Consider the following 26194-nt stretch of genomic DNA (forward strand, 5'->3'; position numbering starts at 1 on the left):
ATATACCATATATATCTTATATAGATATATATATATATATATATTATATAGCGCCATAACATACCTAAAGGAGGCGCCATTGAATGGTTTCAGCGCCATAAATTACCAAGTTTCGAAATATATGTATTATGTATATATATAAATATATAATATGTATATATTGTACTATTATAATATATTATATATATCATATATATGTATATATATGTATATATATATATATTATCGTATATGGATATATATATATTATATATATATATATAATATATATATACCTATATATATATATATTATATCTCACTAATATCTTCTGTCAATACTATATATTATCTAAAATATCTATATATGCATCTATATGTATCTATTATATATATCTTATATATATATATATAAATATTCTATTATCTATAAATATATATATATATCTTATATATAATCTTATATATATCTCTCTATAATATTAATAATCTGTATCTATATCTATATAATCTATTCTATATCGATCCATATCACCTATACATATATATATATATATATCTATATCATAATATTTATATCCATATATATATCTATCTATCAATCTATCTATATATTATATTATAATATATATATATAGCCCACATATATATCTATATAATATATCTCTCTCTCTCTTACATTATATATTATATATATATATCTATCTATATATCTATATACATATACATATACTAGTATATATATATATATATATATGTAATATATATATGTATAATATTATATATATACCCATCTATATAATATCTATATACTTATATCTCTATATATAATATCTACATATATATATATATGTCTAATATATATATATAATCTAATATATTAATCTATATTATATTTTAACATATAACTATATATATTATATATATCTATATATATAGGTTATAAATATATCTTATATATATATCTATTATACTATCATATGTATCATATATATATATATATATATATATATTATATATATACACACACCACACACACATATATATATATTATAACTATATATATATATATATATATATATTATAATATATATCTAAAATATATATATAATATACAGATACATATCTATATATATATATAATATATATGTATTAGTGATTCTATATATATATATATATCATATTATATATATACACACCACACACACATATATATATATATATATATATATATATATATATATACATATATAATACATATACATACATATATATATATAATCAGGATATACAAATATACATAAACATATATACATATATATATACTGTATAATACTATATATATATATATATATACATATATATATTATATATATATATGTATATATATCTATATATGTATATATATATATATATATATATGTATATATAATATATATATATATATATGTATATATTAGGTCATATATATATATATATATATATATAGTATATATACATATACATATATATATATATATATTATAGTATATATATTACATATATATATATATATGTATATTTATATATGTATAGTATATCTATCTTTTTTTATATATATATATCTATAATATAGATATATATATGTGTGTGTGATGTGTGTGTATATATATATATATATATATATATATCTATATAGATATATTTATACATATATATATATATATGTATGTATATATATATATGAATGGTATATGTATATGTATATGTATATATATATATATAATATATATATTAGATTTATATTTATCATATCATATATATATATATATTATATATATATACTATATGTGATGGAATATATTATCTATTATATATATATATATATCATACACACACACCACAATAATTATATTATATATACTAATATTATATAATATTATCATATATAACATTTATATTATAAATATACTAATGATATATTATAATATTATATAGATTATACAAGATATGCACATAGACATTACACATATATACATATATATATATATATATTATATATATCTATATAGTATAAATGTAACCATATATATATATATATATATATGTATATATATAATATATATATATATATATCTATATATATATATGTATATATATTAATATATATAAATATATGTATATATGTATAATAGTATGTGTATATAATTATATGATATTATAATTATATCGATATATAATACATATACTATTATATAATATCTATAGATAGTATAATTATATATACCATAGATATAATATATATATGTATATAATATCTGTTATGGTATAATAGATTTATATAATTCTCAATCTCTCTTGTATCTATATTCTTCTCTAAGTGTGTGTGTGTGTGTGTATATACTAGTATACTATTCTCTAATGTCTCCCTATCTTATCGAATATATTTCATACATACCAATATACATACTATCTGTCTGTCATATCTAATCTCGTCTGTATCTTTCTCTGTACATTGTCTCTATCTCTCTATCTCTATCTCTCGTAGATTTAATTAATATATGTCTCTATACTCATCTCTATCTCTCTGTATCAATCTTCTATCTATATATATATATATCTATCTCATCCCACACACACCCATGTATCTACTCAAAAAAAAAATAAATTATAAATATATAGATATAACTAGATATATCAATTTATATCATATCTATATATACATAATATCTATAGATTTGTATATGTATATCTAGATATATAATACTATCTATATATATTATATAAACACACACTACACACACATATATATTATACGATATCTATATATTATATATACATATATATATACATATACACAGTATATATATATATATATATATATATAGATATATATATACTATACATGATATAGTACATATATATATATATATATATAAACTATATATATATATATAATATATATATATATATATATATATATATATATATATATAATATATATATAATATATACATTATATATACATATATATATATACTATATATATATATATATATATATATATAGTATATGCGACGAAGATATACATATATATATATATATATATATATATATATGGTATAAAGATAAATGCCACGAAGGAAAAAATAAACGAAGATCTGCGAGATCTTTCGCTGAAACCCTTTACTGAAGCAGCTACTGACAAAAATACGAGAAAAGACAATCAAGAAGGTTCGTATAACTGACAGATAGGGATTATAAAAGGATTAGTGCCTAGAATCCGACACACCTGGAAGATAAGAAACCTTCCCAAACAAGCATAAACAAAGGGTGCAATTAAAGGTTTAAGACAATCATCTCAGATACAATCTCCAGACAATTAAAGGATTATAGGTCAGCTATACGGAACCTGGTAGACAAAACCATATTCACAAAAAATGACAGACATACATTACAATAAAATTTTTTTTTTTTTTAATAACTCTAAGGCAACTGATTTTTATTTAAGTCAGTAATTATATATTTGAGGTCATTCTTAAACATGTTACAGATACAAGGGTCTAATGAAAAAGGCCACGACTAACATGAAATTACAATGAAAAGTAAGTTGGATTAAAAGCATAATTCTAAAAGATTTCGTGCCGATAAGACATCTCTTGACCGTGCAATTACTGAACTGTCAATCCAATTAATTCGGTGGTTGTTTTCACTTAAATGAATAAATAATGCATTAGATTTTTGCCCAGTTTTTACAGAGTATTTATGCTGGCTTAGCCTTACTTCTAAGCCCTTGCTCGACTGTCCGAGGTAGAATGAGGGACAATCCATACATGGAATTTTATATATTATGTTGTTGCTTTCTCTGGGGCCATTTTTTATTAACATTCTTTTTAGTGTGTTATTATAGGAAGAAACAAGGTTGACATTAAAAGCTTTTAACAATGGTTTAATGGTTTCAAATCCGTTAAAATAAGGCAAACATGAGAATGTTCTTAGAATTTTCTTTCTGTGTGTTGTTTTTCAGTATAAAACTTTTTGTGGGCTTTATTATAACAAATGTCTAATATATGTGAAGGATAGCATAAATCTTTCCCTATTTTTCTTATGTATTCAATTTCTTGATCCAAATATTGTGGACTGACAATTCGTAATGCTCGTAAAAACATAGAGGAAAAAATTGATATTTTATATTAAGATGGTGGCCTGAGAAGAAATGAACATAAGTTAAGTTGTTAGTCGGTTTCCTATAAATACTGAATTTACATTGAAATGGTTCTCTATGTATCAAAACATCTAAGAAAGGGAGGCAATTGTCTTTTTCTAATTCTAGAGTAAACTTAATCGATGGTACCTGGTTATTTAATTTAGAGAGTAAATCATTTACATCAATACCGAACAGGAAGAACAGCTAAACAATCATCAACGTAACGATACCACATTTACAGGAATATGAATGATATTAGGTAAGTAGCGTTTTTCGAAGAATTCCATATACAGGTTTGAGAGCAATGGTGATAAAGGATTTCCCATTGTTGCCATGCCAAAAATTTGTTTGATAAAAAATTCACCATGAATATAAACTTACAATCACAAATGCACAAACTCGTGAGTGAAATAATGTGACTTATAGGTAGAGGTAATTCATGCTGAGTTAGTTCATTGCTAAGATATTCTAAAATAGAGTCTATAGGGACTTTAGTAAAAAGAGAACATACGTCAAAACTAACGAATCTATCAGTAGGGCAAAGAGCAATTTGTATAATCTATCAACTAAATCTAGAGAATTATATATATGAGAATCGGAGATGGTTCCAAGTAACGGGGACAAGATCTTAGTGAATATATTTCGAGAGTTTATATGAAATGAACCAACAGTACTGATAATAGGCCGCATAGGGTTATTTTCTTTGTGCGTTTTGACTAATCCATATAAGTAAGGTAGCGAAGGAGATTGACTGACAATTTGACCTAGTAGTTCTGTTTTATCTTTAAGGATGATACTTTTCACTATGCTATTGAAGTTTTTTATTTGACTTGATCAAGAGGATTTTTTGTTAGTTTTTCTATAAGTCACATCATCATCCAGTAGGGCTTGCATACGTGATGTAGTCAGCTTTATCTAAAATTACTATACTATTTGACTTATCCGCTTTTGTGATGTGGATAGTATTGTCCTTTTTAAGATCGGTCAAACTTTTCTTATAGCGAGCAGGGAAGTTACTTTCATGCTTAACATTGCAGCTCCGTAAACATACCTTTAATCATGTCGACATGATTTTGAGGAAGATCACAATATTTTTCAAATTTACTTAGGATGACCCAATCATTAAAGCCGAAGGTCTACTTGTTGCAAAGAAAGATAAACCATATCCAAGCGCACTCACAACATTTTTCACTTATTTGTTTACTAGATAAGTTAACAACACAATCTTGACGTGCAACAATTAGTCCAATCACTGCTATCAATAAGATTTTTTAGTTTTCTGTCGAGTTTCCTTTTCAGGGCATCTGTAGTCCTACGTAGTTTTTCGTAAATTTCCCGTCGCAGCGAGTCCTTCCAATCAGCCGGGATAAGATGATTGAAAGAGATCCTTGTTCTTTCCAGTTCCTTGAATTTTTCTTTTCTCTCTTGCTTAGGCGGCTGCTATGTGCTGTTTCAACATCATGGCACTAAATTCATTGAATGGGTGATTGTCATATCTTCTTAGACGGCGTGGCAGCAAGGATTTAGGGAGCACTTGTTCAGAAGGCACTTCTTCAGGAACTTAAGACGAATTCTGGTTGAATGTGCAGCCACAAGAGACTTGGAGAAGGTAGTGACAACACATCTCAAAAGAGGAAACAGGATAGCGAAAGTAAACGTGGCCCTCATTATGTATAACAGAATCACGAAAGTTAGGAACGTGATAAATCCATAAATAAAGTATAATGCCACGAAGGAAAAATAAACGAAGGAGTCGAGATCTTTCGGCTGAAAAGCCCTTTACTGAAGCAGCTACTGACAAAAATACGAGAAAAGACAATACAAGAAGGTTCGTATAACTGACAGATAGGGATTATAAAAGGATTAGTGCCTAGAATCCGACACACCTGGAAGATAAGAAACCTTCCCTTCTGGAGATTGTATCTGAGATGATTGTCTTAAACCTTTAATTGCACCCTTGTTTATGCTTGTTTGGGAAGGTTTCTTATCTTCCAGGTGTGTCGGATTCTAGGCACTAATCCTTTTATAATCCCTATCTGTCAGTTATACGAACCTTCTTGTATTGTCTTTTCTCGTATTTTTGTCAGTAGCTTGCTTCAGTAAAGGGCTTTTCAGCCGAAAGATCCTCGCAGACCCTCCTTCGTTTATTTTTCCTTCGTGGCATTTATCTTTATTTATGGATTTATCACGTTCCTAACTTTCGTGATTCTGTTATACATAATGAGGGCCACGTTTACTTTCGCTATCCTGTTTCCTCTTTTGAGATGTGTTGTCACTACCTTCTCCAAGTCTCTTGTGGCTGCACATTCAACCAGAATTCGTCTTAAGTTCCTGAAGAAGTGCCTTTCTGAACAAGTGCTCCCTAAAATCCTTGCTGCCACGCCGTCTAAGAAGATATGACAATCACCCATTCAATGAATTTAGTGCCATGATGTTGAAACAGCACATAGCAGCCGCCAAGCAAGAAGAGAAAGAAAAATTCAAGGAACTGGAAAGAACAAGGATCTCTTTCAATCATTCTATCCCGGCTGATTGGAAGGACTCGCTGCGACGGGAAATTTACGAAAAACTACGTAGGACTACAGATGCCCTGAAAAGGAAACTCGACAGAAAACAACTAAAAAATCTTATTGATAGCAGTGATTGGACTAATTGTGCACGTCAAGATTGTGTTGTTAACTTATCTAGTAAACAAATAAGTGAAAATGTTGTGAGTGCGCTTGGATATGGTTTATCTTTCTTTGCAACAAGTAGCCTTCGGCTTTAATGATTGGGTCATCCCTAAGTAAATTTGAAAAAATATTGTGATCTTCCTCAAAATCATGTCGACATGATTAAAGGTATTGTTTACGGAGCTGCCAATGTTAAGCATGAAAGTAACTCCCTGCTCGCTATAAGAAAAGTTTGACCGATCTTAAAAGGACAATACTATCCACATCACAAAAGCGGATAAGTCAAATAGTATAGTAATTTTAGATAAAGCTGACTACATATCACGTATGCAAGCCCTACTGGATGATGATGTGCTTATAGAAAACTAACAAAAAATCCTCTTGATCAAGTCATAAAAAACTTCAATAGCATAGTGAAAAGTATCCTTAAAGATAAAACAGAACTACTAGGCAAATTGTCAGTCAATTCTCCTTCGCTACCTTACTTATATGGATTAGTCAAAACGCACAAAGAAAATAACCCTATGCGGCCTATTATCAGTACTGTTGGTTCAATTTCATATAACTCTCGAATATATCACTCACAAGATCTTGTCCCCGTTACTTGGAACCATCTCCGATTCTCATATATATTATTCTCTAGATTTAGTTGATAGATTATACAAAATTGCTCTTTGCCCTACTGATAGATTCGTTAGTTTTGACGTTATGTTCTCTTTTTACTAAAGTCCCTATAGACCTCTATTTAGAATATCTTAGCAATGAACTAACTCAGCATGAATTACCTCTACCTATAAGTCACATTATTTCACTCACGAGTTTGTGCATTTGTGATTGTAAGTTTATATTCAATGGTGAATTTTATCAACAAATTTTTGGCATGGCAATGGGAAATCCTTTATCACCATTGCTCTCAAACCTGTATATGGAATTCTTCGAAAAACGCTACTTACCTAATATCATTCATATTCCTGTAAAGTGGTATCGTTACGTTGATGATTGTTTAGCTGTTCTTCCTGTCGGTATTGATGTAAATGATTTACTCTCTAAATTAAATAACCAGGTACCATCGATTAAGTTTACTCTAGAATTAGAAAAAGACAATTGCCTCCCTTTCTTAGATGTTTTGGATACATAGAGAACCATTTCAATGTAAATTCAGTATTTATAGGAACCGACTAACAACTTAACTTATGTTCATTTCTTCTCAGGCCACCATCTTAATATAAAAATATCAATTTTTTCCTCTATGTTTTTACGAGCATTACGAATTGTCAGTCCACAATATTTGGATCAAGAAATTGAATACATAAGAAAAATAGGGAAAGATTTATGCTATCCTTCACATATATTAGACATTTGTTATAATAAAGCCCACAAAAAGTTTTATACTGAAAACAACACACAGAAAGAAAATTCTAAGAACATTCTCAGTTTGCCTTATTTTAACGGATTTGAAACCATTAAACCATTGTTAAAAGCTTTTAATGTCAACCTTGTTTCTTCCTATAATAACACACTAAAAAGAATGTTAATAAAAAATGGCCCCAGAGAAAGCAACAACATAATATATAAAATTCCATGTATGGATTGTCCCTCATTCTACTCAGACAGTCGAGCAAGGGCTTAGAAGTAAGGCTAAGCCAGCATAAATACTCTGTAAAAACTGGGCAAAAATCTAATGCATTATTTATTCATTTAAGTGAAAACAACCACCGAATTAATTGGATTGACAGTTCAGTAATTGCACGGTCAAGAGATGTCTTATCACGAAATCTTTTAGAATCTGCTTTAATACAACTTACTTTTCATTGTAATTTCAATGTTAGTCGTGGCCTTTTTCATTTAGACCCTTGTATCTGTAACAGTTAAGAATGACCTCAAATATATAATTACTGACTTAAATAAAAATCAGTTGCCTTAGAGTTATTAAAAAAAAAAAATTTTATTGTAATGTATGTCTGTCATTTTTTGTGAATATGGTTTTGTCTACCAGGTTCCGTATAGCTGTCACCTATAATCCTTTAATTGTCTGGAGATTGTATCTGAGATGATTGTCTTAAACCTTTAATTGCACCCTTTGTTTATGCTTGTTTGGGAAGGGTTTGGTTCTCTTCCAGGTGTGTCGGATTCTAGGCACTAATCCTTTTCTATCCCTATCTGTCAGTTTATACGAACCTTCTGTATTGTCTTTTCTCGTATTTTTGTCATAGCTGCTTCAGTAAAGGGCTTTTCAGTCCCGAAGATCTCGCAGACTCCTTCGTTTATTTTTCCTTCTGGCATTTATCTTTATTTATGGATTTATCACGTTCCTAACTTTCGTGATTCTGTTATACATATATATGTATATATAATGTATATATATATATAGTATATATATATATATATATATATATATATATTATGTGTATATATATATATATATATATACATATACATATACATATATATATATATATACTATATATATATATATATAGATATATATATATATATATATATATATGTATGTATATAGTATATATATATATATATATATATGTATATATATATATATATATATATATATATATAGTATATATATATATATATATATATATATATATGTATGTATATGTATGTATATATATATATATATATATATATATATATATATATCTATATATATATATATATATATATATATGTATATCTATATATCTATATATATATGTTATATGTACTATATATATATATATATAGAATATAGATATATATACATATACATATATATATATATATATATATATATAATATACAATATATATATATATATATATATATATATATATATATATATATACATATATATGCATATATATATATATATATATATATATATATATATATATATATATATATATATATATATATACATATATATATATATACATATATATATATATATATATATATATATATATACTATATACATATATATATACTTATACATATATTTCGAAACTTGGTAATTTATGGCGCTGATAACCATTTAATGGCGCCTCCTTTAGGTATGTTATGGCGCCATAAATTTATTATTGTGACCTTATGGTGCCAATAACTGGAACTCAGTGTGTTATGGCACTATAAATCACCGAAGTGCCATAAAACCGGATTGCCATTAACCGAGTCCGCCGATAACCATGGACAGCCTAATGACATTTTTCGTCAAAATTGTTACTTAGGTTTCGTACATCCCCTCAGAGATCGTACCCCTGGAAATGCTCCTTCCAGGGCCCGCCGCATGATTAGGCCACGTACCGAGCACCCAAATGAACCATCCCGCATGCTCTCGTGAGCTAGGCTGCCTTTGTAGATATGGAAGTTTTATTAAAATTGCCTACTTTTTTGGTAGCATTTGGTGATAAGCTCTTAAAAGATAACTTTTCAATGATTTTTTCAATATGTATTGTATTATATCCAGACACTTGGCTCATTTACAAGAGTTGGTATCTTCTCTTGCAGTCTGCCTTCCCTTCTGAGACAAGGCCCAGTCTTACCTTGAGTAATCTAACGTTGACGTCAGTTGGAAGGTAATGTAATTAGTAAATTTTGTATTTTGTATGATCACTGTTTTAGTTTTTTATGATTTTAATTACAATTACGTATATGTTATTGTCTTTATAATTAGTAAGCACTGAATAATCCCTATAATTACGTGTTAATTAAAGTTCCTTGTTGGACGAGTGGTTTTCGCGCTCGGCTGCCAATCTGGTGGTCCGAAGTCCGAATCCCGGCTCCGCCAACGCTGAATCAGAGGAATTCATTTCTGGTGATAGAAATTCATTTCTCGATTTAGTGTGGTTCGGATCCCACAATAAGCTGTAGGTCCCGTTGCTAGGTGACCAATTGGTTCCTAACCACGCAAAAATATCTAATCCTTCGGGCCAGCCCTAGGAGAGCTGTTAATCAGCCCAGTGGTCTGGTAAAACTAAGATATACTTAACTTTAACATGTAAATTAAGGAAAATATAATGTACATATGGATACAACCTAATTACCAGTGCATATAGTATACATACTGTATTGTCTAATATATTTGTCATCAAAGACCAAACTCCCTAATGCTCAAATATTTTCCCACCATGCTCCAACTTCTTCTCAACAGAAATAACCTTATTTTGACATTGAAGATGCTCTGACCTTGAGAACACATCCCAATTCTAATTAGCAAAATTTTGAAAGAAAATTTAAGTACGGAAATAAGGTAGCACTGTCACAAATGTATGGCTTTGGTTTGTGTGGTGCATTGCATGTCTCATTAAAATACTACCATGGCTTTGGCAGCTGCTGCCACAGCATATTGATTACCACTGTAGTTTTTGCTATCTATATTTTGTAAATACTGTATACTTTAATAACATAATTTATCTAATAGTTATTATGGTTTTCTGCTATAGTACCAGTAAACTGAAAACTGAACAGATTTCCAAGTAATGCACTGCATGTAGGTTAAGCAGCAGTCTTTTTTATCTCTCATAAAGTAAAAAACTAACCCCCATAATAGGAATTATTAGGAATTTAGAATAATATTGTGCTGTAGTGCGCAATTACACTTTGTGTAATCATTGTATGAACTTCACATCCCAAATAGAACAAAATGAGAATAGAAAAGGTTTAAAATCCTCACAATACAAATATTACAAATTAGAAAAACAATTCAAATTTCAAAACCTGAAATATTGTGCAATTTGTTACCATATGTAAAAGTAACCCAAGATGATACTTTCGTTTTATCAACAACTATTGTAACTGAGTATAATCTATATTATTCAATAAAGGTCATATAAAGGATATTTTATAATGTGTTCGGCAGATACGTGCCCTTCCTCTGGGGTTAGATTATGCCTTTGAAGATTTCCTTACAGGCAGGCAGGTAGCAGCGAGTTGCGGTGGAAGAGAGCTTTAGTGAACCAAGACCTAATGTGTCTGGAGTTCCACAAGATTTTCCAGTATGCCTATGATGCAACATTTGTGGGTAGTAAAATCTCCACTTTTGAGAAATTAAGTTGCCCTCATCCTCTTATCCTCCCCCTTTGCTGAACGATTCTGAAATTTTAACCGTTCGAGGTGTAATCTTTGACTCTCATCTAACTTTTGAGAAACATCTAATGAAAGTTTCAGTAAATGCCTCACAAAATTAGGTATTATTGGTAAGGCCTCATATATGTATAACCGTGATAAAATCAATGCAACCTATTTTAGGTCATTTGTACTCCCTTTACCTCCCTTTACTGGAATACTGTTCTCCAGTGTGGACGTCTGCTTATGCCAGAGATATATTTCTTTTAGAAAGAGTGGTTTGTGGTGGTAGGTTTCAGTTTGCTAATATGTACTAGTGGTAGTATACTTATGACTCTGACCATCAACGGATGGTCTCTTGTTTGTCATTATTTTGTAGGTTGTATTTCAACAGAGGTCTTTCACATTCCCAATCATCCCTGGTCCCCTTTATCTGCCAAGGGCAACCAGATTCGCTGAACAGCAGCACCAATATGCAGTAAATGTACCTCGTTGTCAAACTTCTCAGTTCCAGAGGTCCTTTGTTCCTCACACCATTGGACTGTGTAACAGCCTCCCAAAGGAGGTCTTGCAATTGGAATTTCAGAAGTTCAAGTGAAGGTACAATACATTTTTATCTATTTGTTAATTTATTAATCTTTTTTTTTTATAAGTGGGGACTCTTCTTTCTGTATTTCCCTTTACCTCATCTTGTTTCCTCCTAATGAACACCATATTCTTTGGAAGTTTGAATACAAGTCAATGGTCCCTGTGGGTTTGATCCATATCAATAAGTTTTATCATCTGAATAATAATAACAATAATAATAGTTTATAAAATGGAACCTTTAGACTCTAGGAGATGCAGCAAATTTCCAATACTTATTTCAGGTAAAAAAAAACATCTTTTAACACCAGTAAATATGTTAGCTATTGCCACACTCCTTGTACCTTACCTGTTTATCAACACTGATTTCCAATTAATCAGGCTATGCTGTGTAATCTACGCAATCAGCCTTGTTACCTGTCATGAGAAGGAAGTTTTTTTAACTTGTCTCCTTCATGCTTGAATATTTTTCTTTGTTTAACCATTCCACAACAGTTATATATATACAATGCAATATTGCCTTGGCATCATACTACTGTGATATGCATTTCTGTTGATTTCAAAATAGTGGAAATATATTGATATATTGTTTTATTCCACTGGGCAATTGCTCCAATGATTAGGCCCATGTGCTGTAATGTTTATTCTTTATATTATATATATATGTGCTAACCAATTCCCAGACCAGTCCTGATATCCATCTACAGTATAATACTTTGGTTTATTTTTCTTTGCTTCAGCGTGATGCATGTCTACTCTTTCTAAACCATGTCCTGTATATAACTTGTGATTTAGTGTTTTTGATGCCATGATGTTTTTCAAACTCATCATAAATTATCACTCATAATTGTCATTTGATCTTGTAATCTCTTTATGTTTGTGACATTACTTGTGTATTAATTGAATTTCCTTTACTTTGATGCAGGAATATGCTTTGTGCAGGAGCCTTGATAAGAGAAGTCTTGACTACAGTGTCGTACAACTCTTCTCTTGGTGATCCTGCTGAGCCTGACACTGTGGAAGTTGACTTCGGAGTGCTGACAAATACAGGTGAGCAGAGATATATGGCCGACAATGTGTTGCTGTCTCTTTTAGATATAATAGTAATTTCTTGGTCTATCTAGGATTTTCACCTCAAAATTTTTGAAGTTTATCTTCCTTTCATATTAAAAAAAATTATCTAAAAGATAAGGGAGCTGGTACATCTCCCACGAGGCGAGATTTTTCATTTGGTTTGCTAGTCTGTGGTACCACATAATAGTGACCCTGTAGTGATAAACGTAACAAATGTTTATTAGCAACTATACCTGGTGCTCACAACCTATAATCACTGTATAGGTAGCACACTTAACATAAAACGGGATGACCTAGTCACAAGTATGCAGCCGTAGTATAGTGTTAGGAATCATAACAATGGGTTATATCCATAAGACATTAGTAATGTATTAAAATGTTATATTACTGACTACTCACTTGTCACCAAGTCAGCCAGTTTTTATGTTAAGTGTGCTGCCGATGCAAAGATTATAGGTAGTTAGCACCAGGTAATTTTTAATAAACACTTGTTCCTTTTATCACTACATGGCTGCCATTATGCAAGACCCACAGATACCTGTGCTGCAGTGAATTGATTGCCCAGTGCACTTTTCACCTGTGGGTATAGCTCATACCACCTGCCATGAACACATTCCTTTGTAGTAGGAGTAAAGAAGAACTGGCTGATCGCTGGACGTGTGAAATATGTAACATGCTCCTGGCAGCAAGCTTTAATGATGAAAGAGCTCGCTTTAAGCTGCGTTGTTTGGTCCTAGGTTTAATAGGGGAATGGAAGGAGGAGACTACATCTTTCTGGCAGAGCTTTGGTAAAGTGTATTTCCTTCCCGCTCCAAGCAGAATTCATGTTTTGACCAATACCTTAAAGCTATGGTTCATAGAAACTCCCAGGTTAACTCCAGTCAAAGGGCTTGCTAATAAAATAGAACAAATCCCATCTTACAGCCAGCGGACGTTTTCCGTGGGTGGGACTGTTCTGGGTTACTCTTCATGGCCGGTTGTCTCTTCCCAGCAATACTCAGATCAGGATAAGGAAGGACCTTAAAAGGTTCCTTATTCAGGCCACTAAAAGATGAAAATAAGTCTGGCTCTCGCATGCAAAAAAAATGAAAAAAACAAAAGATTCATGATCAACTTCATCCAAGGAGTCAAAGAGTTGGGAAGATACCTGGAAGGGATCTCTGGCAAAACAGGTCCCCTTGACTCCTCCATCTGTTTTTTCATCCCCTTCACTACTCATTTTTACTTGCTATTCCTCTATGACAGTTATGAGGGTAGATGTTCATATATTACTGTTATCTTTGGACCAGACTTACATAGCTGTCTGTCTCAGTGACCAGAGGTAGTATTTTGTAGCTTATAAAAACACCGGACAATTCTTTGATTAAAATTTGTTTATACATTTTTGCTAATGCCCTACAATGACGTACCCTTTTTCTCTCTACTGACAAGTAGAGCAAGTGAGGAATGCATTTAATAAAGGGTGTCCCTATCACCCCTTAATAAGCAGGAAGCACTTTTGCACTGTAAATCTTGCTTATAAATGAAGCATGTTATCTAATACTGGACTATGATTTGCATGTAATAAACATGAAAAGGGGTTTAAAAGTTTCGTATTTTTACCATTACAGGCTCATTCAAATAAAACTGTAATTTCTCTTAATTGCACTGATAGCTCAGAAGATCCAATTGGGATTTTTTAACACTACTGTTGTGGCTGCAATGAATGTATAACATTTCACCTTATACTAACCAGATTTTTCATGTGCCTAGAGCATAATACCTATAGTAGCTGTGGTACTTTTATAGTTTCATATTGGAGAGAGACATACTACCCTGAATTCCTCATATTTTTTAAGTTTTGTTATAATTACTGTCATATGAACCATTAAATTATCTCTGAGGAGTAGTATACTTGGTGAAAGTATTGTGTTAATTTAATGTATGTGGAAAAGTACTTAAAATGTACAGGTTTTTGAAGGTTTATGAATACAGTGGAACTTTGACATACGAAAGTCCCAACTTACGAAAAATTCAAGTTACGAAAGCAAATACGAAGATTTTTTTAGCCTCTGCTACGAAAATAATTCTGGTTATGAAAGGTTGTTGCTGTAAAGTCCCAAGATTCGCCCGGACCACCGAGAACAATTTTAAAACTCGTGCGCCACCAACTGAATAAGACTCACCACCATCCTCCCGCTCTCCCATTGGTTCCTGATACTAGTCACCGCCATAAAAGCCTGCTCTCCTATTGGTCAGCATCTCTCCCATCGTGCATCTACGTAAAAGCGTTCTTCGGTCACTCCATAGCAGCATCGTTATCGTAAGCACTTGGAATTCGTTTGTTCATATACAATTTCGTTTGTTAATGTAAATTCGTGTTAGTGATTTTGCTTTGTACTTTATCGTGTTGTGTGAGAACTTAATTACATACGTATAGTACGGGTCCCAAGAAAGTTGCTGAAGTTCACGGAAAGAAGAGGATGCTATCTATGGAGACAAAAATGGAGATTATCAAGAATTATGAGACTGGCATGCGGTTGAGTGTGATCGCTAAGGAATACGGCCAAAATCCGTTGATGATAGGCACCATACTTAAGCAGAGGGAAGCCATCAAAGCAGCTACACCTTCCAAGGGCGTGACTATTTTGTCCAACAAGAGGAGACACGTGCACAATGAGATGGAGAGGCTGCTTCTTGTATGGATAAAAGACAAAGAAATTGCTGGCGATACGATAACCGAGACGGCAATCTGCCACAAGGCCAGCGCTATTTTCGGCGATTTGATTCCCCAGGCCGAAGACAACGGAGGAGAAGGGACATCGACACCAACCCCAGACTTCAAGGCTTCTTGTGGGTTGTTTGAAAAATCCCGGAAACAGACTGGCATCCATTTGGTGGTGCGGCATGGGGAGGCTCGGACACGAAAGCGGCTGAAGCCTTTATTAAGATGTTCGACAAGATGACAATCAACGAAGGCTACAGTTCTTAGCAAGTCTTCAACTGTGATGAGACTGGCCTTTTTTGGAAAAAAATGCCTCGTCGGACGTACATCACGGAAGAAGAGAAGAAGCTACCAGGGCATAAGCCTATGAAAGACAGGCTTACGCTCGCACTTCGTCTGAACGCCAGTGGGAATTGAAAGGTGAAGCCCCTACTTGTCTATCATTCAGAGACTCCTCGAGCCTTCAAGGCCCACAAAGTGCTAAAAGAGAAGCTTCCAGTGATGTGGAGGGCTAATGCGAAAGCCTGGGTAACGAGACTTTTGTTCACCTAGTGGGTAAAGAAATTCTTGGAAGAGAAGCGCCTCCCTCTGAAATGTCTGCTGGTGTTGGACAATGGCCCTGCTCACCCTCCTGGCCTCGAGGAAGATATCCTTGCATGAATTTTGGAAGGAGCATTTCAATGTTGTCATATGCATCCGACTCATCGATCAAGCTTGGCAGGAGGTTTCAAGGGGAACCTTGAATTCTTCGTGGAGGAAACTGGCCTGATGCCGTATCCACCTGAGACTTCGAGGGATTCGACGTGGGCGAAGCTGAGGCAGATTCAGAAACAGTTGACGATCTTGAAACTGTTTCGCAACCAGATCTTGACGAGATCGTTGCACCCGGTGTTACGGCCTCTGAGAGAGGTCCGCTTCAGGTTCGATATGAAATAAATAAAAAAAAATATATTTCAACACCAACAGTTGAAACTGGGGATACGAATATAGAAAGAAACACTAACACAACAAAGGTTTATTTACAAGCTTACTAACATAGGTAAATGCAGAATGGTATCTCCTATTTACATAAAAAGATAGAATCTTACACTGCATGTACTGGGGGAACAGTGAGGCAATTCAAATACTTGCGGGACGGTTTAGTGACTCGTAGCGGTGTCTTCACAAAAGGAGAGCGGCAATTGCAGACGTCCTCTTGACTCCGTATTACAGAAACTAGTCTACTTGTAAGGCAGGACCTCCCCAAAACCTCTAGCGGGACCTTTCCTTCTCTGAAGTCTGCTCGACGTCGAGATAACACGGTCGACAACTCCTGAAGATGACTAAATCAGTATCCAACTAACTCTCGAGCAACTTTTTTTCTGATCCTTCATCGGTTCCTTTTCTTTTATCTCTCTCGGATGATCTCTGCTGCTGCTGATCTCTCACTGATAATCTGATCTATGGCTCTTACTGAGGATATCTCTCTGTGCCTAACTGGTGTTTCTCCTTTACGATCTCTCTCTTTTTCTGCTGCTGCTACGACCGTCATATTTATACGGCACTCTGGGGGCGGAGCCTACAGCGAACTTCACAGACTCCAGGGATTTCTAGAACTTCTTAGATGAATCTAGACAAGGTATTGTATCAGAAATCGCGGCGTTTCTCACGTCCCGACGAGTTCCACAACACTCCTGCCGATTCTAGAACAGCTGCGAGAACAGGCGCCTCCAACACGATGCGCTAATGCCTCCTTGCTGCCGAACTTCTCGAAAATGCGTTCTCCTTTCCTTTATCTTTCTTTGCTAGGAAGCAATTACCATCACACTCGGCAAGTCCATGGGGCTGGTCGTCGACGAGGACAACATCAATGACCTACTTGAGGAGCACCAAGAGGAGCTTCCAACGGATGACCTGAAGGAGTTGGAGGCCATTCAATATAACGTTGTTCAAGAAGAGTTCTCTAGCAGCGACGAGGAGGAGGAGGAGGACCCTATGGCAATGGCAGAAATTAAGGATGCTCTAGCTGCTTTTCATAAGGTGCAATCATTTGTAGAAAAAGACACACCCCAAAAAGGCTTACACTGGTCGTATGCTTGCACAGTTCGATGACATTTGCCTGAGTCGTTTCAGGAATATTGCGAAAAGCAGGCAGAAGCAATCTTCCTTGGATGGTTATTTTTTAAAGAGGCCTTTAGTAGGAGTAAGCAAACAGGAAGATCCAAGTGATAGGAAAAAACAGAAAGTTGTAAGTGGTGAAGAAACTGAAATTTTGTAAAAAAAAAAAAAATTTAACATTAAGTTTTTTGTAAAGTTAAGTGTTAACATTGTCTGCCATTTGTTAATGTGTTTCGTTAAGTCTATTGTTAATGTTTCCCATCATTTTTTAATGTGTTTCGTAAAGTTAAGTGTTCATGTTTTCTGCTATTTGTCCTCCTCCTCTGTCGCCACTTTCGGAGATCACCTCACTCGAAAGGTAAGGTTCCACATTTGACTACATATGTACATACATGTACGTACAGTATTTCTTGTACCATGTACACTAATACACTTTATTTACAGGTATGTAGTACATATTAGTAGTATATGTAGTTTAAGTTAGGTATTGAATGGTCCAAATTGTTGTACTTCATTGTTTATTGGTCAATTTAGCTTTATTATAAAATTTACTGGGGTGTTTTTGTAGGGCTTGGAACGAATTAGGTAATTTACATGTAAAATGTGGTTCAAGATACGAAAAAATTAGGTTACGAAGGCTGCTTCGGAACGGATTAATTTCATATCCTGAGGTACTACTATCTAGTTTACTAACTCGGTGAATTATCATCGGAGTTCTTAATGCATATTTGACAAGTGTGCATAATACAATAATATTGAAATATTTTAAACTGTGTGAAAAAATGCTTCAGATTTATGTTTTCCCTATCTTGAGTATGAGATAATTGGTATGATTGTTGCTTGGTGCATATCATTCATTAATATACGTACCCTTACATTAGGTACCATTATTTTCCTTGCACTTGCTGGCTTCTATGGAAGAAAAGTCAAGAGTTAAAAAGAAGCATTGAGTAATGCTGTTTAATGACTTATAAATAAATGATAGAGTTAGCTTGGGCAATTTCAGATGATTTTGAATGCCTATTGATCTGAGTAAATGATAAAAAGAAACTTTGGTAGAATGTGTTGCAACAAAGTTAATCAACCTAAAATCAACCAGTAATGATAATGTAAAAATATAGAAAGAATGAATAATTGAACATTTTTATTCATATTTTTATTCTACTTTCATGCTGTGGAAAATCAGGATTTACAAAACTGACCAATAATGACGTGCCAGAGGATAACTATTTGAATTTCTCTATCGATGCAACATTAACAGATGCACCATGGAACGACAATGATGCGTATGTTGGCGTGCTCTTACAGGTAAGACAAAAGGGACAGAAAATCCTGTAAATTGTTTTCAGTTGGTGATTGTTATCTCATATCTCCAAAACATTTCAGCTTTCAAGAAGAATTTTATGTTGCTTTAATGCAAGCTTGATTGTTGTTAGAATAATGAGAGTCCATGACAGGTTTAATATTCTCATGTCAGTAAATTAAGTTGAGGTTTCATTCCATGACATCTGAAACGTGAGATTCAGTATAACCATTGTTGTTTCCCCTTCGGCCATCACATCATATCCCTTAATGTGCTTATCATTACTCAAGTCGACCACACTTCTTAAACTTCATAATCTGTCACCCAGATGTATGCCCCTCCTTTTCTTTTTCACATCCCCATGTACCTGTAGACACACCTTTGGGTCCTTTACATCTATAATTCCATCAAATGCGTACAACCCGCCCTATCTTATGACATGCAGAGCTACCATCCAACACAAACGCTTCACCCAAACTCTCTGTGCCGATTCCAACATTGGTTCTCCACCTTCTTTCACACTCCACACACTCTTCAAACTTCTTGGCAATCGTATGCCCTCCATATCATACACCTGTACTCCAGAAATCATCTTCAAACTTAGTTATCCATCCTCCTCCAAATATAACTTTACACTCGTTTCATTCCCCATTTGCATTTCTATCGTTTCTTTTCTGGGTACACTTTTACCCTGTTTTTCTTAAAAAGTGCATACCTCAGCAACATATACTTCTCATTCACTCTGTTTACAATATAAAAATCATACTTCATATTTTATTCTTGAAACCGCAACCAACTCAACAAACCTCGCGTACACCTTAACTTCCAATCACTTCCCTGTTACATATCCAGTGCATTCCTGCCTGTGCGCTGCATTTTTTTATTTTCTCATACACCTCTGAAAACCACATTTCCACCACAACCAATATCAGCCAATGCTTTCAAAAACACTCTACCACACTCTTAATGCACAGACAACTACTCGTTCCCCCAAAAAAGTGTTTCCACTCACAAGCCTTTCACTCTCATGCAATACATCTATCTCATAGCAGAGGGCTCACCACAGTAAACCCCCTTCACACCTTCACATTTAAGTTTCCCTAAGGTTGAGGTTTGCTACAGCAAACTTCCTTCACTTGAACCTCCATTCCACATCCTTCTCACTTGCTCAGAGGGTTCTTACATGTTCTGGCAAAATGCCCCACTCTTTCCACAGTTTCCACAACTTCCATTTACTCCTACTCTCCTTCCACTAGTCTCTCACTTGATGACCCACTTTTCCACACCCAAAACACTTCAACTCTTCCGCTTGTGGGCAGTCCTCTAACATATGTCCTCTCATTCCATAACTGAAACACTCTCCATTGGCTCATCTGCAATCTGCTTTCACATGACAAGTCCTACATCTGTAACACTCCTTATCACCATTACTCATTCCCATCTGCCTTCCCCTCATATCCCCATTCCCTCTACTCACACTTCCACTCTTAAACCTCTCTCAGCTTCTTTTTGCAGCTCCTTTTCCCATTATTCCCCACATTCACTTGCATAATTCTTTCTTCCTTTTTCCTCCTGGTATATCCTACACTCCTCCAACATGGCTCTCATCATACTTAGCTCCTGACTCACCAGTGTGTCCTTGTATGCCCTTCCATTTACCACCTCAAACCCAGCATACATCTCCTTTGGTTCATCATCGTCTACTCTCAGGGCTTCTAAGGTCTCCAAAACATCTTTCCAATTTAAGCTCTTGCCCGACCACTGCTTCTGATCTTATTTCCTCTCGTTCAAAATTACCCTAATCTTCTCAGGGATGGTAGCCAAGAACTGCATGGGGTGTTTGTTTTCTTCAATTTATTCTTTACCATGTTTCCTTCTAAGCCAACTCTTCTAGCCCATGGACAAATAAGTTCACTTCCTCCCCAGCCTTCAATTTTTACCTCCTCAAACCTATTGCCACTTTTGTAGGCCACACACCCTTTCACTCTTTTCACCTGCCCAATCACTCTCTCTGACTGATTCATACCCTCGCTCACCCTCACACATACTTCTGTAACACATCTTCAACCGCCCTTCTGAGAACTCCCAACCATTTCACCCACACTTTCATTCTCCCCATATTTTTGTATATATTTTTGTCTACAATACATACTTCTCATACTCATGAAAAAAACTCATATAGATGTTAAATGTCTCAATGCAGGGAACCTTCCTCAGGAACGTTGTTTTGGCCTCTTTCTCCTCTGCATCAAACTACCACTTCCAATTCTGAAATTAATGCAGATATTTTATGTAGAGTTGTCATTGAATAGTCTTTTCCATGAAATTAGTTTCCTCTTTTATTTTGTAAGGTAACCAGTGGGGCTTATAAAACCGTCAGACAAGGCAGTGCTACAATGCAGGTGTTACACGACGCTACAGATTTGCCGGTCATGAACTTATCCTTGACAGTCGAATATCCAGCAAAGGTATATACCAGAATGTAAGTTGTCACTAATATTTTTATATAAAACAGAATGTCTATCCTTATTGCCCCACTAAAAGTATGCACAGAAAAGGTGCCTTGGTCCGAGTTTTGAGGCATTATGTAATGTGTATGTACTACAGGCAGTCCCTGGCTTACGACGGGTTCGGCTTACGACATTCCAAGGTCACGGCACTTTTCAATTATATTCACCAGAAATTATTTCCAGGTTTACAACGCATATTCCAGGGTTACTCCGCTTACAACACCATTCTGACAGAAGAAATATGGCTCCAAAAATGCAAAATAATCAATATTTGAAGGGTTTTTTTATGAAAAATGCAATAAAAGTGCAGTTTACACAGTTTCTAATACACCCAAAGCATAAAAAGTAAGGTTTTCTTAGGATTTTTGACGATTTTCCGGCTTACGACGATTTTCAGGTTACGACGCATCTCAAGAACGGATCCCCCATCGTAAGCCAGGGACTGCCTGTATAGGGTTGGGACTTAGCATCTAGACCTTGTATTTTTTTAAGTCCTTTTTGGTGGTATTGATACACAAGCATAGCTAATAAATGTTTAATGAAATTTTTACAGCATACATTATTGTATCTATGAGATTCATACTGATAATGTTGCATCTTGGGTCAAGTTTATACAGTAGTATGTGTAAAGGTACAACCATATTGCAAACCAGAGTTTATGCTTCTTCTTGTTTTAATTTCCAATTTGCCAATCAGACTTGTCACCCTTTATTTGTTAATTATAATTGTTGGCATTTATTGTATTGAGGTGAAGTACATAGTAATGGCTTTTTTACCTATAGTCTTGACAGGAATTGAAATGTCTTATATATTTAGTGCACTAATGGTATCTTAAGCAGCAAATTTGACATAATCATAACTTAGGGAACGTGGTAGTGTACTTAACAGATTATGGTTAAAAATGTACTTTTTACATAGATGTGAGTTGAACTTATGTTTTGATTGAGGTAATTTATAATACATTAGCGTATTTCATAGTACTTCGAATAGTTGTGCTATATTTGAAGAGCAGTTTTCAAGCAATAACTCCTTTGTATGGGCTAAATGGCATTGTTGTCTTCAGTATGGTCTTTCAAAACATTGATATTCAGCTTGAGTTTATTATACTGATCTCCAGGGATGAAGTCCGACTGATCTTCAGTATTGGGCACCTGCAGGAGTCGATGGCTGAACCATTCGAGGTAGAGTTGTTGATGTATCTTCCTTATGGAAATTACCTGAACTTCACTAGATATGATGCTGTGGGAATCCAACCTGGTCAAGTTTATTTCCCTCCAGATACAACTCGTCTTATTACTAAGGTCAGTGATTTGCTTGATAATCATTACCGTAGTTATGAAGACACTTATAGTACTTAGCTTTTTGTTGGATTTGTCTTAAATTTATTTATTTTCTGAGATTTATGATTCTGTGAGCTTTTAGATTATCATCTGAATGGGGAAAAGATGACAATGTTTGATTTATATTTTGATATATCTGTGCTTCTAAATTTTTTATCTGAATAATAAAGGGATTTTGACAAAGGACAAATCTATTTCTGGGTTCGACCTGTGTCACCCGGTGAAAAGTTCCTGTAGCTCACTTTTCTAAGTATAAATAGATCCTAAATATACCAGAGAAAAAGCTAGCATGGCATGCTAAAGTTACTACCCTCAGCGCGAACACCCAAAGGGCGTCGGTATAAAGTATAAGGGCGAGTGGAAGCCACTACTCACATGTCTTCTGCCAATTAGAGGATTCCTTTCCAAAGTCCCTCCCACGGCAAGAGCCGTTAAAAAGGCTAAAGCCGTTACAAAAGCTACTCCCCTTACCTTCCTCTCGCTCTCGCTACTACTACTACTACTACCCGCGCACCATCTTCATTCCTGGAATAGACACCCAAGCTTGGACTGGTTAAGGGTGGGGAAAGAAGAAGGGATGGGTTCACCGGGCAACACAGGTCTTCCCCCAGAAATAGATTTTTCTTTTGTCAAAATCCCTTTTCTGGGTTCGACCTGTGTCTGCCGGTGAAAAGAGAATTCCCATCCAAGCTTAACAGATACCAAACAAGTATATAAAAGGGGTTAATGAAACCCAAGGTTCACTTAAAGAATAAATTTAATGCACTGTAATAAGGCAGGAAATTTACTTATTTACTAATTACACTAGAATTTAAACTATGGCTTAAAACTAGCAATAATAAGATAATATAATAAGACAATATAAAAGCATGGTATCTGAAGCAATATAAAAGGGTATGTACAGACAGGTCCGTAAAACCAATATGATCTCAACACTATGTACATGTTCCGGTGGCGGGATGGCAAACAAACCAGCCCGGCCCGGAAGAGAGAAGCTTGGTAGGGAATACGAGCGAGGCAGGTAGGAAGGAGAGCGTATTAAGGGAAAGAAATGACAAAAAGGGGGCTAAGGGAAGGAGTTGATAAGACTCGGTCATTCCGGGGAGACTATGCTCCCAACAGCCACTGTTGGGAATTTAAGGGCCTCTTAAGTTTTTGAGATAGTGGTGTTTAAATACTGTTGGAGATTTCCAACCCGTATACTTCTTCAGGTCTTCGAAATTCATATTGTGAAAATAGTTAATGGAGGTAGCCACTGCTCGGATGTCATGGACGTGTGGGACTTCATGAATCCGGGTTGGCCTGTTTAATAAAGTAGAGTATTTGTTGTCTAATACCTTTAAGAGAAATCGCACCACCTTTCTCTCTAATGAAAAGGGGGCCTGAAGATTTTTCGGAAGTCCTGGCTAAAAAGGATTTAAGGGTAACGACAGGACACAATGATGTGTCCTGTTTCTGAGGAATAATTTTCCATGGAGCCCATCAGTTTTGTGGGTCCTCGTTCTTAGCCAAGAACTTCCGATCTGGGGATAGTAATACTTCACCTGACGGGAGGAATTCAACATGACCTGGATTTCTAGAGAGAGCCGAGAGTTCAGATATTCTGGCACCTGAGGCCAGGGCCATTAAGAATAAGGTCTTTCTAAGAAGTGTTGTATATGAGCATGACTCATTATTAGTGTCTGAGGCTAATTTAAGTACATCATTCAAAAACCAAGAGACCGTATGAGGGCGGTCTATTGGTCTCAGACGGGCACATGCTCTTGGAATAGAAGAGAAATATGAATCTGACAATTTAATATTAAAGCCAATCTGAAAAATCTTCCTTAAGGCCGATTTGAATGTAATAATGGTACTAGCGGCTAGGCCTTTTTCAAATAGAGTTCTAAAGAACGAAATTGCCAGATTTGTGGTCATCTTATGAGCAGCCGAATCTTTTAGAAAAATGGCCAACTTCTTTACTGCTGAATCATATTGCCTGAGCGTTGATTCTCTTTTATCTGATTCTATGAATAAGATGTTTAGTGGATCAATACTAGTGTCCCTTTGGGCCGCAAACTTCTTGAAGTCCATAAAGTTAGGGCACTCAGAATTCTTGAGGAAGCTGACACAGTTTGAGTTTGTACTACCTGTGTCAGTTCTGGACGGGGGATCCGTTTGGGCTGGAGATTCAGTTCTAGAAGAAGCGGAAACCAGTTGCTCTTTGGCCAGTTGGGTGCCACTAATGCTACTTGTCCTGTGAAAGATCTTAGCTTGTGCAGGACCTTCATCAGAAGATTCACCGGTGGAAATAAGTAAATCTTCTGCCAATTGTTCCAATCTATGGACATCCCATCTGTGGCATAAGCTAGAGGGTCCAGGTTGGGTGCCACGTAACATGGTAGTTTGTGATTGGATTCCATGGCGAATAGGTCTACTTGAAGGTCTGGGATTTGATTGCAAATCCACCAAAATGACTTCCTGTCCAGGGACCACTCCGATTCCAGCGAAGTTGTCCTGAAAAGTGTGTCTGCGATAACATTCTTTGCTCCTGCCAGGTGAGTTGCTGACAGGTGCCAATGATTCTTCACTGCCAACAAAAATATCGCAATCAATACGTGATTTAGTTTGCTTGACCTGGAGCCTCCTCTGTTTATGCAGTGGACTACTACTAAACTGTCCAAGACTAGCCTTATATGACTGTT

The 26194-nt window shown here is 34.5% G+C and overlaps 1 protein-coding gene across 1 annotated transcript in view; it reads left to right on the plus strand.

Annotated features, from left to right (window-relative positions):
- LOC135212750 (uncharacterized) overlaps positions 1–26194 on the plus strand; it is a 74953-nt gene that overhangs the window by 6715 nt on the left and 42044 nt on the right. Inside the window, exons 5-9 of the mRNA XM_064246477.1 lie at positions 10341–10408; positions 13408–13532; positions 19544–19665; positions 22012–22142; positions 23288–23471. Of these exons, the coding sequence (XP_064102547.1) occupies positions 10341–10408; positions 13408–13532; positions 19544–19665; positions 22012–22142; positions 23288–23471 (630 nt within the window). The remainder of the gene's footprint in view (positions 1–10340; positions 10409–13407; positions 13533–19543; positions 19666–22011; positions 22143–23287; positions 23472–26194) is intronic.

The sequence above is a fragment of the Macrobrachium nipponense genome, chromosome 41 (genome assembly GCF_015104395.2).
Source record: "Macrobrachium nipponense isolate FS-2020 chromosome 41, ASM1510439v2, whole genome shotgun sequence".
NCBI classification, from domain to species: Eukaryota; Metazoa; Arthropoda; class Malacostraca; order Decapoda; family Palaemonidae; genus Macrobrachium; species Macrobrachium nipponense.